Source organism: Dermacentor andersoni, chromosome 1, assembly GCF_023375885.2.
Source record: "Dermacentor andersoni chromosome 1, qqDerAnde1_hic_scaffold, whole genome shotgun sequence".
NCBI classification, from domain to species: domain Eukaryota; kingdom Metazoa; phylum Arthropoda; class Arachnida; order Ixodida; family Ixodidae; genus Dermacentor; species Dermacentor andersoni.
The window spans coordinates 198741907-198755443 of record NC_092814.1 but is presented as its reverse complement, the minus strand read 5'-3'; the positions used below and the strand labels follow the sequence as shown (position 1 = coordinate 198755443).

At 40.7% G+C, this 13537-nt stretch overlaps 1 protein-coding gene across 1 annotated transcript in view; it reads right to left on the bottom strand.

The window, feature by feature from the left end:
* Gapvd1 (GTPase activating protein and VPS9 domains 1) overlaps positions 1-13537 on the bottom strand; it is a 189215-nt gene that overhangs the window by 162945 nt on the left and 12733 nt on the right. Inside the window, exons 3-4 of the mRNA XM_055062940.2 lie at positions 10056-10226; positions 6049-6285 (exon numbers count right to left, since the gene is read on the bottom strand). Of these exons, the coding sequence (XP_054918915.2) occupies positions 6049-6285; positions 10056-10226 (408 nt within the window). The remainder of the gene's footprint in view (positions 1-6048; positions 6286-10055; positions 10227-13537) is intronic.

Genomic DNA, 13537 nt, shown 5'->3' with positions numbered 1-13537 from the left:
GTCTATCTGAATGTTTAGGCCCACTACTACGATGACAGAACAACCCCATCAACTGCAGAGGTATAATGATGAAAGCTGGCCATGACATTCTTATGATGAACTTAAGTTCCTTTTAGACCTATGACATTTAACTCTGTGCAGTGCAGCGAAAGCTACAAACAGCATGAACCAACCAGAAACACGAATTAGAAGGATTCATCCATTGACAACTACTAAGTGTTCCCTTGTGCACAATGCCAGCAGAATGAAAGGCTAATGGAAGAATTAGTTGCGCACAATGGGCAAGACATTCTTTCTCTGAAAGGCACAGCCACTTCTCATTCCCGACTAGCTGCCTTCGCCCATACCTGTCATCGCATGCATTGGGTGCCCATTCCACAACTGTCACACTGCTGTATGTGGGTGTAGCAAGTATGCGGCGCATGCAAGTAGCACACATTGTGTACAAAAAACCAGTACTACAGGTTTCCCCGCTCAAATTAATCCAGGTGCCACACATTTATTTCCAGGGCCAAATAATTTAATCTACGCGCCACATATTTTAAATAACGCCAGTGAATTTAATCCAAACTAAAGATGCATTTGCAGAGGCATTCTGGGAAGTTCAAAATAACAATTAAATGTTATAAGTTTGTGCCGACGAAAAATAACTGAAGAGACTTCTTCAAGAGCGTTGTCATGTGACAACAAAAATGCCTTTCCCGCAAGATACACCATCGAAATAATGCACTGTTATGGACATTATATCATTGCCATGAACAGGTCATGCGAAATGCAGCTATTTGATGGCTTTGCTGACATGCACTGAAACAAAGGGGCATCCAGCAACAAACCATTGATTTCTAAAGCTGATAAAAACAGGCTGAAAAGATTATCACATGACATTTCATCATTTTGTTTTCTACAAGCCCTGTTGACATGTATATCAAATCAATGAGCTTCGAACAATCTCTGCGATTATAACTACATAGCACGTCTAAGATCACGTGGAAGAGGGTGTCATAGAATCTCACATAACATTCGCCAGCCAGCCAGCCTGATTCCTACCATATTGACATGAATATCAAACGATCAGGCTTCGAAGGAGCTCTGCAATGGTACCCATGCAGGGCCCGTCAGACCACGTGGTAAAGGATGTCGCATGACCTAGCATAACTTTCAGAAGCCCCCATGTGATTCACAAACACACTGACGTGGGTGTCAAACCACATGGGAAAGGCTGTCACGTGACCTGGCCCATGTGTGATTCCCAACTATACTGACGTGAATATGAAATGATCGGGCTTCGAACAAGCTCTGCAATGGTATGCACACGTCGTGTACTTCACGTGTAAGCGCTTTTCACCTCCGTTTCCGTTATGTTGCGTGACAACATTCACACTGGCTGTTCAATTCCCGTTCGTTTAGTATGCATGTCAGTATGTTTGTGAATTACCCAATGACTGGAGAATGTCCCATGAAGTCACGTGACACTCCTTTTCATGCAGTCTGACAAGCTCTTCGTGAGTACCATTGCAGAGCTTCTTTGAAGCCACTTTGGATCATATCCATGTCAATATGGTTGGGAAGCACCCATGGGCCTGCGAAAGTTATGTGAGGTCATGTGATACCCCTTTCCATGTGGTCTGACGTTCACTACATGGGTACCACTGCATAGATTCTTTCGATTCCCGTTCGTTTCATATCTATGTCTGCATGGTTGGGAATTATCCATGGGCTGGCTAAAGTTACGTGATGTCACTTGACTATTTTTCATGCGGTCTGAATTATGTGATGTGCACATACCATCGCACAGCTTGTTAGAAGCCCGATCGTTTGATATCCATGTCAGTATGGTTAGGAATCACACATGGGCTAGCGAAAGATATCTGAGGTCACGTGACAGCCTTTCCCACATGGTTTGACGTTTGCTACATGAGTACCTTCGCATAGTTTTTGTGATTCCCATTAGTTTGATACCCATGTCAGTGTGTTTGTGAATCACATGTGGGCTTCCGAAAGTTACGCTAGGTCACGTGACATCCTTTCCACTTGTTCTGACGTGCTCTGCGTGGGTACTATCACAAAACTCCTTCGAAGCCTGATCGTTTGATATCTATGTCAATATGGTTAGGAATCAGGAATAGACTGGCGAATGTTACGTGAGAGTCCGTGACACCCTCTTCCACGTTATCTTAGATGCACTATGTGGTTATAATCACAGAGATTGTTTGAAGCTCGTTCATCTGATATGCATGTCAACAGGGCTTGCAGAGAACAAAATGATGAGATGTCACGTGACAATCTTTTCAACCTGTTTTTATCAGCTTTAAAAATGAACGGTTTGTTGCTGGATGCCCTTTGTTTTAATGCATGTCAGCAAAGCCATCAAATAACTCCGTTTTGCATTACCTGTTCATGGCAATAATATAATGTCCATAACAGTGCATTATTTCAATGATGTATCGAGTGGGAAAGGCATTATTTTTGTCAAATGACAACACTCTTCAAGAAGTCTGTTCAGTTATTTTTGATCGGCGCAAAATTATAATTCATCGCTATTTTGAACTTCCTAGAACACCTCCGCAATACATGTTTACTTTGGATTAAATTCACTGGTGTTAGGATTATTATGTGTGGTGTGTAGATGAAATTATTTGGCACTGGTATTAAATGTGTGGCCCCTGAATTAAATTGACTGGCACTTGGACTAAAATAGCTGGTACTTGGATTAATTTGAGGGGGAAAACCTGCAGTAACTGTAGAACAATGCTTGTACACATCAGGTGACTCATACCCATACCACTGCTATGTGTATCAATACACAGCATGTGTGGTGCTCCTTGCAAACAGAAAATGGTCTTTGCAATGTATTTATTTGCATACCCAGAGGGCACACATTGGCATGCCACACACTGTTTCCATACCTCACACTAGTAGAGGGCAAGTTAGCATAACGACAGAAGGCAAGATGGGTGATAACCTGGCACAGTGAGCAACAAAATTACTGGCACACATCTAAGGGAGAGTTCTCCACTAGCACCATGTGAAAATAAAACCAAATAAAAAGGCCTAGCCTTGGTCAAACCTACTGTAACAGTACAAAGTGGTACTATTTTTATGTACAAGCATAAAATGCCTCGCTGGCACCTCAACAAATGCTAAATCTTGAATAGCTACCTTAAAGGGACCCTGGAACACTTTTCTAACTAATCATAGAATGGCTTCACTATTCAAGTACGCTGTCCCACAAATCTCAAGCTGCAAAAATTTCTCGAATCCTTCAACTATAAGTGAAGTTATCGCACTGATACCCAGCTTTCTCTCACTTTTTGTCACCACTAGCGTGCTGGAAGCTACACAGAAGAGAACTAAAAGAGCAAAGCCCCGACCAAAAGTTATGTGTTGCAGCAGCAAAAGGGCTTCTTGCTGCTACTATGCTATGCAGCATGCCGTTGCTATCTAGGAGGCCACGTGCAGCAGACAAAGCTAGGCGCAGTGCAAATATGAAATGATTTTTCTGTTATTTTGAGACTGCCAGACACATTTCTCATTTACTCAGCTCAAAATTAGCGATTAAGTATTACTGAGAATGTTCTCGCAATCATGAAATCAGCCAATAGCGTTGGTGGACCAACTGCCTTTCAGTGACAACACTGCAGATAAGAGAGCAAGCAACTGTTCACTGTGTTTGACACAAGATTGTAAATTCCCTGCTGCATGCAGTGCAATAATATTTTGCTCGAATGTTCACAGGAGCCTCGTTAACAGATCAGCAACATTTTTTTTTATTATGTTGAAAAAGTGTTTCAGGGCCCCTTTAACAGCAACAGTCCTTAATAATGAGCAACCAGGATAACTTTCTACATTCAAAAAGACAAATGAACCAGTCAAGGTATACAGGCTTTGTCCAGTTCGTAAGTCAGCAGTTATATATCCAGTAACATTAATATGAGATTAGAATCATCGGTAAATATATACAGCAATAATTAAAGCTCCACAGCACATAAACATACTGTTGTATACAATAAAGCTTCGGTTGTGGAAAACTTACTCATAACTTAACAGAAGCTCAAAATCACAAAATCCAATGTACTTATCTCGGTGGGTTCTAGGGTTAGGAAACATTTCAGAGCCTTAGGCTGTCTTTATACATACTGCAGTTCATAGAATACCACAATAAGGGAGACATTGACAGCAGGAGCACTGCTGGTTAGGACATCATGTGGTGGTTTGCTCAACAGCAAAGCACCAGAAATGTTTTTATGATGCATAACCATTTTCGTCAAAGCAAAAGACAGCCATCATGATTCTGTTGCTCCTGATGCCTTTACATCAGCATCAGAGTTGCACATAACCTGTCATTGCAATGACAGTTTATGTGCTTTCGATGAACTTAACCTCACAAGACAACAGCGCTGAAGTTCCTATATATCGTCTCTGCCATTCTGCAAATGGTATATATGTATACAGACAAGCTAAAACTCTGTTTTTCAAGTCGCATTCATGAGTGTGAAAAGATTGAAGTTATACAACATTCAATTTCTACATCAGCTGACATTTTGGCTTGAGTCTATCAGTGTGAATTGCAAACATAGGTCACAAAGTCTCATAGTTCTGTTATAGGTGTGTCTTCTTTTTAATATGCGATTCTTAATAATTATATGTGCTTAAGCACTAGTACTAGCAGCTATAAGCAGCGATTCTGCAATATGTACACGGAAAAAGATATTTGCCTTGAGGCACAATTTTTGACACCAAAAGTACATTCCAGCCTTGAAAGAAAGATGACCCAATGACTTCACCACTTTTGTCCTAACATGCATCGCTTCAGTTTGGATTAGCCACTTAAATAATAGCTAGCAACAGCATCCACACTAAATACATTTTCAGCCACTGCAGTTCTGTTGGCAAAACATTACTTGCACTGTGAGGAGGCAAACGTTTCCATTCTCACCAGTGCCCTGTCTTTTCTCAACATCCTTTAACTTATTCGCACCTTTAAATCTTGATTTTACTTTTCACTTGAAAACTACAAGGCACTTGTGGATTTCTTAGCCTGTATTACCTCTCATTCCTGTTACTGTTGAGTACAAGCAAACAGTTGTAAAAGACTGCTAAGGGAGAATCTCACTCATTTGTACATTTCTCTTTTCATTTTGAATGCCTGTAACAAGGCAAACTAGTTGATTCTATTTGCCGTTATTACCGTGACATGAACCTCTTGAAAAGAACTTGGTGCTCGATGAGAGCATGAAAAACTATGACAAAATATTTTTTTTTTAATAAACAACCACTGAGCAACCTGCTATGGTTGCACAGTGGCTATGGTGTTGGGCTGCTGAGCACGAGGTCACGGGATCGAATCCCGGCCACGGCGGCCGCGTTTCGATAGGGGCAAAATGCGAAAACCCCCGTGTACTTAGATTTAGGTGCATCTTAAAGAACCCCAGATGGTCGAAATTTCTGGAGTCCTCCACTACGGCGTGCCTCATAATTAGAAAGTGGTTTTGGCACGAAAAAACCCCATAATATAATTTTTTTTTTTTTTTTTACCAATGCAACAATCATGCGTGGTACAGCCTCTGTCATAGTTAACCTGAAACAGCCTTAATTGCCTTTTCGCTTCTCCTACGGAGGGTACTGGAGATTTCTGATTCGGGTGCCTTGACTGTGCTAGCTTAATGCCTCTTTCTTTTAAAGTATTCAATGCCTTCTCCTTAAAGCCTGCATTTTTTCAAATTAAGCCCTTAGAGCTGTTATCTTCATTGCTCAAATTAAGGGATGATGTGGCAATCAGATTGCAAAAATTATTTAAAAATTGGTATAGGGAAACCACTTGTTTCAGTAAGCCTGACGTAATGTAAAAGTAAGCCTAAGTAAATGATTCTTTTTGCCTATTTTCACACAGAAGTTGTTAATTTTGTGACTGCATACTGTACATACTCACAATCTGCATAAAGTTTATATTCCAACATGCATAAAAAAAAGCAAATTTTAAAACATTTTTGTGCCATTTAAAGAATCGATATCACCAAGCCCAAACTAAAGGTAAGTAAGTGTACGTGCCTGCATGAGGTTGAAGCGTGCAATAGGCGTTATATGCGTGTCGACAAGGCCGTGCAGCTCAGGACTGACCACAGCAGGGCAGATGAAAAAGGCAAAGACAAGGTCTGCGCAAACCACTCCTGCACGAGGATCCTCACTAGCTCCATTACGGGTAAGTGTGGCATGCAGACGGCGCACCAGCCATGCCAATGGCGCTGGAAGCCAGGGCCATGAGCTGCGCAGGCCTTCCACAAAACCCTGCAACATAAAATACATCAAAGAATTCATTAATAACAAACTGTGAGTAAGCGTACACAGTATTCAAACTTTGAAAACTCAATTCCCTCTGCTGAACCTCAGCCCACAACACTTTACGAGTGACTTAAGGAACCGCTCTTTGGTCGAGGAAAGAAAAAGTGACCAAAATTGCACAGTTGCTGACCTGTATAACAAAATGTGCACATAGGTCCTGTTGTACCTGTTGCACTTCCATGAATTACTCCGGAAATTATACACTCTTAGCCTGAGCTAGAACTGACATGAAGCAATTTGCTTGAATGTTACCAAATATGGCAGCAAATCTTGCACGCTGAATGCACATTTCAGGCAACCAAGACAATGTGAAAGTATTAAAATGTATTACAGAAGAAACCCAATTTTACAAAAATAGTTTTTACAAATTTCTTCACTTAATGAACAAATCAAAATACTGCCACAGATGTCTATGGTTCTCAGTGCTTCACAATCTTGAAAGATTGAAATCAACATCTGCAGCCAAGAAGGCAGTGGTCACATGTATAAAGGAATTGCAGCATTATGAAATTTTGAGTAACTTTTTAATCTTCCACCATAAAGATTCAATCTTAAAAATTTTTGGTTATGATTTACAGCATTTAGGTGCATTAAAACCACCGCTATTCACCATAAAATGAGTGCTGACATCCTGCAGCAAATGCAAAAGTGAAATGTGTCAATGCGAGGCTCATGGACTTGGTGGATGACAGATAGCAGCAATTTTCTCTTCATCCACAATCTGTTTATCCATGCTGATGAGTTGATGTCTTGCATGCTGCCATAGAGAAATTCTTGAGAAACTGCCAAGCTACTGATGCACAATTTCTGGCATGGGACCCCTTCCAGATCATTTTTGGAGAGTCAGGCCATCAAGGAACATTTTTACTTTGTTACACTGCCTTCTTACATGACAAACAAACTGAAAAAAAACTCTGGCTTGCCTGTCGAGGGAGTGGCACACTGTTTGGCAAATCACTATTTCAAATGAAGCTATTGTTCAGCCTGACAACATAGCAAGCAAACTCACAGCATACCTTTAAATCGTTATTTACCAAGCCTGACTTTAAGGATCTCGTGCCACATTATCCGTTTGACAATCCAATGGTTGAGATAGCTATCAGTGAACAAGGAATTTTCGAATGTTCTTGCCTCCTGAAGAAACTGGATGTAATGAATTCCCTTGGTTACGACCTTATAATGAACGCATTTTTGCAGAAACACACAGGTTGGTTGTCAAAGTACCTCTGTATAATTTATAGGCATTCTATGGAAACTTCCGTAATACCTGATGACTGGCGACTCGCCAATACTGGTGCCCAAACCTGGCTCTAAACTCGAGTTAAATAACTATATACCTGTTTTGTTAACATGTGGATGCTGTAAATTGTTTGAACATATTATCAACATAATACCACAGAATTGCATTTAAAGAACAATAACCTGTTATACAGCAGGCAGCATGGCTTCCATTCAAGTTTATCAACTATAACTCAATTGGCTCTACTAACCCATGACATACCTAACGCAATAAATAACCAAAGTCAAACACATGCCGTTTCCTTAGATTTTTCAAAGACCTTTGACATCGTTTCACATCCGGATCTAATTAATGAAATAACTGCCATTGGTATACATGAGAACACAGTTTCACGTATGAAGAATTATTTTGACAACAGAAAGCAGTATGCTGCTTTGAACAATCGTATGTCTGATTGCCTTAAACTTTTCTCTGGTGTGCCACTGGGCTCAGCTCTGGTGCCCCTCGTATCCCTAGTTTGCATCAATGATATTCAGTCTTGCATTCATCCATCTCTTCAAACCTGTTTATTTGCCGTATTTGCATAGTGTACTCAACAATAAATATCAGAGAGGATGATCAAGTCAAGCTGGTGCAAATGGTGCAATAAATGGGGGATGAAACTTAATGCAGCAAAAACCGCCAGTATCTCATTCACTCACAAGAAAATTTCACTACAGTTTACATACACTGAAAGCAATGTCCTGCTCAGAAAATGCAATGGAGGCACATATCCTGGGGTCACCCTTACAAGAAAGTTAAACTGGGAAGTCCGTACAAATAATAACTGTAACAAGGACCAAAAGAAAGTGCACTTCCTGAGAAGGAAACTTTGAAACACACCTCCTAGTGTTAAATTAAATGCGTCGAGAACACTCATTAGGCTTGCTTTAGGGTACGCTGACCTAATTTGGGCCCTGCACCAGATTTAACAGCAAGACTAGAGCACTTACAGAACCGAGCATTGAGATTCATATTTTTGCAATATTCACGTCAAACAAGTAGTAGAAGGCTTTGCATGAAGGCTAATATCTAACCACTGGCTCAATGCGAAATGGTTTCTGGATTAAAGATTTTATATTTACTTTATCATGATACTGCAGGCAACTTACATTCATGTACCATTCAGACATTCAACCTAAACAAATCACCACAAACGAATACATCAACATCCCAGTCATAATAACACTCATAAATATTCATTATTTCCACACTCCATTTCCCAATGGAACATGTTGCCTGCCGATGTTGCAAACTGTACTTCTGTCGATGCATTCATTAACAGCATTCACAATTTATAATTCGAATGGTAAAAAGGCCGATGGTGTTATCTGCACTGCATTTGTACCATTTGAAGCTGCATGAGCATCGTCAACCTTTCTTTCCTGTTGTACAAACCGTTCCCGAGAGCAAAATGTGTCGTGAGCATATCTTTTTTGTTTTGAGGCCAGAATTTCTTTTCCTTTCCATTTTTTTTTCTAAACTGTATGCCATTCCATGTATCCACTCCTGGACAGGCCTAAAGAGGGCCTGCAGTATCGTAAAATAAATAAAAATAAAGAAACAAAATTGAATTTATTTTAGCCTGCAAGGTTTTTGTTCCTTAAAAACAAAATACAATGCTGCCATTAATGACCACTTGACATTGCATCAAGACATTTAACTACACAGCACTACTTAGGCACAGAGCCTATTTTCGTTTTCAATGTCGGTGGTTCTGCACTTCTAATACAACTTGCTTCTACAGCAGGGCCCACAAACCTCTACCCCATTTGTTGTTCGCTGCCACTTTCATCAGCTAATAAGAGGTAGAAACCAGATTGAACAAGCTGAAGCTGTATGGTTGGCTAGAAGGGACACCATAGTGGAGGGGCTGGTTAATTTTGACCACCTGCCGTTCTTTAACATGCACCCAAAGCATAGCACACAGGCATTCTTGCATTCCACCCCCAATGGAATGCAGCTGCCACGAATGGCACCTTGCACTCAGCAACAGAGTGCTAGGGCCACTTAGCTACCACAGCGGGTGGCTAAAAAGGGTTCTAATAGCCCACCCGTCATTAGGAACCACTGCTCTACAGCATTTGGGTTTCAGGGGCAGGATAATGCAATGATTCCATGGCAATTCTTGTCTTTTTCATTCTTTGTCAGTCATCTGGGTGGTATACCACCAGGACTGAATGGTCATGCAAATGATTAGAAATCAAGCCCAGACTTAAAACCATTGAAGTCTCACGAGACAAAATAGTCTAACTTATCTAAAAAGTTGTCATTCTAAAGCTCTGAAAAGCAGCGAGCATCCTCCTTTTTATTTATTGGAAATACACGCACTTTTCAAGCCTCACACAAGTCATTTTCGACTAAACAATGCTCAGAAAGAGGTGGCAATTTCTGCCTCTTGTCAAGCTCAACCAATGTGCCCACTGTTCTCACTCACCTGAGCAAGCCGTGCCAACCGATCAATTGTCCAAGCTCTGTAAGCCCCTAGACGGCGCGCATAGTCAGGAGAATCCTTTGCACCAAAATGACGAAGCCTTTCTTCAGGTGGAAACCGCACCACAGCTTTGCTTGGATCAATGTCCAAGTACAGGTCATCGTCCACTAGCACCTGATGGTCAAAGAAACAACTTTCAGTGAGGCCCTCCAGCTTTTGCCTCATGCATGCCACAGCTAACAAATGAAGGCACTGATTCCCTTTTTCACTGAAAGTGTGCATTGGGATCAGCCAGTACATGAATGGTCACCAATGGAAATACAAAAAAAAAACTGATAACAAGATGCCAAAATTATAAAGAGTGCCAAGGCACTCGAGAACTATGACCTCACTTTACATAAGAGAAGGTTTAAGAACATTCACTCACAAACAAAAAAAAAGCAGTTAACAAACCACAAAAACCTCAAATTTATGCTATTGAAAACTTTCTCTTTTTAGTAAAAATTATGGGGTTAAAGCAACAAATTGGCTATGAAAGACGCTGTAGCAGGCAGGGGGGGGGGGGGGGGGAGAGGCTCTTTAGCATGCACCCCGGGCACAGTGCATATGCCTCTTTGCACTCTGTTCCCATCAGAATGCAACTGCAGTGACTGCGAATCAAACCTGTGACATCGTGTTCAGTAGCAGGATGCCATAGCCGCTGAGCCAACATGGTGAGTCGAAGTCACTATGGCTATTTCATGAGAAATTAAATGGTAACGAAATTACCTTTTCTTTGGTTATTTAATGTTTGATGCAGGCACTATGCAGTAAAGATAAATTGGAATTTTGCTTCAAAAAAGAAAAAAAGACAAGTATCTTGCAAAAAATATTATGAAGTGTTTCAGAATGAAGACAGTTATTGTGGGCAGCACCTTTTTCTTAAAATATATATCTTTCCAGTCATGTAACAAGAATCCTCGAACTATTACAAACATATTATTTACACACAACCTAGGCGCAATAAGCTGTTGGCATTATCTGTGGTATTGTGTACAATGTGAGAAAAGTCTTTTAAGAAAACCATGACACTCTCCAACTCCACCTAAATTTAAAGCTTTATTTCTCTACAGCTGTTAAAAGGAACCTTTAAGCTCGGTTGCTCCTATATAATACATGGGAAATGAGATAAGAGTTATTTTCGGCTACCACTGCATCAAATTTGATGAGGTTTGCTGCATTAAAAAGAAAAAGTTGAAGTCTAGTGAAGGTTGGTAGCATATTTTTTATTTAGGCCGTCAATTTATTAACAAAAATTGTTGAAGATCAAAAATGTTGAGAAAATGAAACTATCAAGTTCCCAACTTTAACTCAACAACGAAAAATTATATCACCATACTATAAATTGCATCTAATAGTACATCTAAAGAACATAAAATTGATGTATTACATGTGGCTATACATACGTACGGCACTATATGTGGCTCTTAAATGCACCACTAATATGCAAGTTCAACTTTTGCAAAAACCCCTCTTAAACACTGCAACAAATTCACGTAAGCTTTAAATTAATATATAAAATTTTTTTGCTTTGGCTGTTACAACGGATGCAATTTACAGCACTGCAAGATCTGTTTTTGGCACAGAGTTAGGGATTTGTAAAATTCATGCTTCTATTTTTTTCAGACTTACCAATTTTCAGCAATTTTTATAAAAGAGTTCATGCCCTAAATCAAAATTACACTTCCAATAGTCAATAGAATTTAACTTTCTCTCTCAAATGAAACAAAATTTAATTAAAATCGGCTCAGTGGCTATCTCAGGAAACCATTTCTATGTTTTACATGTATCTGAATAGGCGGCATCAAAGTTGGGTCCGAGCTAAAGCTTCCTATTCAGGTCTCCATTTTGTGAATTATAACAGACGCAGACCTCTATGTGACAACTTGATACACATAAAGATATTTATTACCCAAAGCTATCAAATTAAAGCAATGAGGCAATCCACTTTGTATTTGCAGATGAACCTATGTTGCTAATTTAAGCCAACCTTTCTATCCAAGCGGTCAAATTTATTTACTAAACCAAGAGCACTCTAAACTCAAGCACAACTGGCCTAACTCTAATGGCTACCGTGATGGCCTAAAGGTCTACACACACAGAGCGCTGCGTATGTGCTTGGCTACCCAACTGCATCAGCTTACATGCCCTGGTACCTCTAGGAATTCCAGGTTCTGGACTCTGACATATGGACTACTTCATTAAATAAATTATTTTAAAGCAAAGCTTTCCCTTCTTCCCTTAACAGTCATCATAAGACCTCCTAACACAGACAGCAAATAGCTACAGGCAATGAGATATTGCTCCTGTCATCCACCACTTTGCTACCTCATGACCTCATGAGGTAGCAGAGTGACTCATGACCTGATGAGCAGCCTCATGTATAGAGACACGCGAAATTTGCGCACGTCTGTAAAAGCCAGATATCAGAGCATGCGCCTGTTGTAAGCTGTGCATCTACTTCAAAAATGTCTCAACACTGGCCCGTGAACAAAGATGAGGCCCTGGCAAATTCTTGGAGTCTCACTATAATTCTATATACTGTAACTATTGCAAATTGTTTCTCTTTCCCTACTATACTTTTGCTCTCTATACTCTACACGTGAGATTCCACAACTACAAGGCCAGAACTGTTTAGAAATCATTCTATATTGAGTGACCCATCACAATCAGGAAATCCCATCTATCGCGTATAAATCAAAGTAGTTTTTTGCACAGCCCTCTGGGCTGTCTGTACTTGTTGGCAATAAGGTAGCCTCGCCGCCTACGGGATTATTTGACTGAGCTATGTCGAATGCTCTATTGCCATAGTCAGAAGTTCGAATCCTTCTAGAAGTGTGTGTGTGTTTTTTTTTTTTTTTTGACTGATGGTGAGCTTGAAATTCACCTCCTCCAGTGCACAACATATGCAGGCTTGGAGTGATGCCTGACACTGGCAAAAGATGCGGAGAGCGAGTGGGGCTGTACTAATCCAGGTACAACCAAATTAGGGAGGCCCACTAAACTTCAACAAAGACACTCCCTCACCAGAACAGGAATTGGCCTCCCTGGTGCAGCATTCGGCCACTACCTCCCAAATGATTCCCACAATTAACCCATGGCCCTCAGTCCCCAGCAGCTGCGAAGCACCTGACCAAGGCGGCGGTCAGACCTGTAACGCAGCAGAGCGTGCTAAGAATCTCCGAGTCTGGACGGGCCGCCAATGGAAACTGACCCTGGCAGCCTTTAACCCCCAAACTCTCTCGAGTGAGGCTAGCTTAGCAGGACTCTTTGAGGAACTATCAGGTGTTGTCTGGGATATATTGACCTTAGAAGAACTGGTGAGGCTTATACAGTGCTGACTAACAGCCATGTCCTCTGCTATAGAGGTCTCCCCGATAAGAAGCAATATGGGGTAGAATTCCTAATCCATATGCACATAGCAGGCAACATTCACGAATTCTACA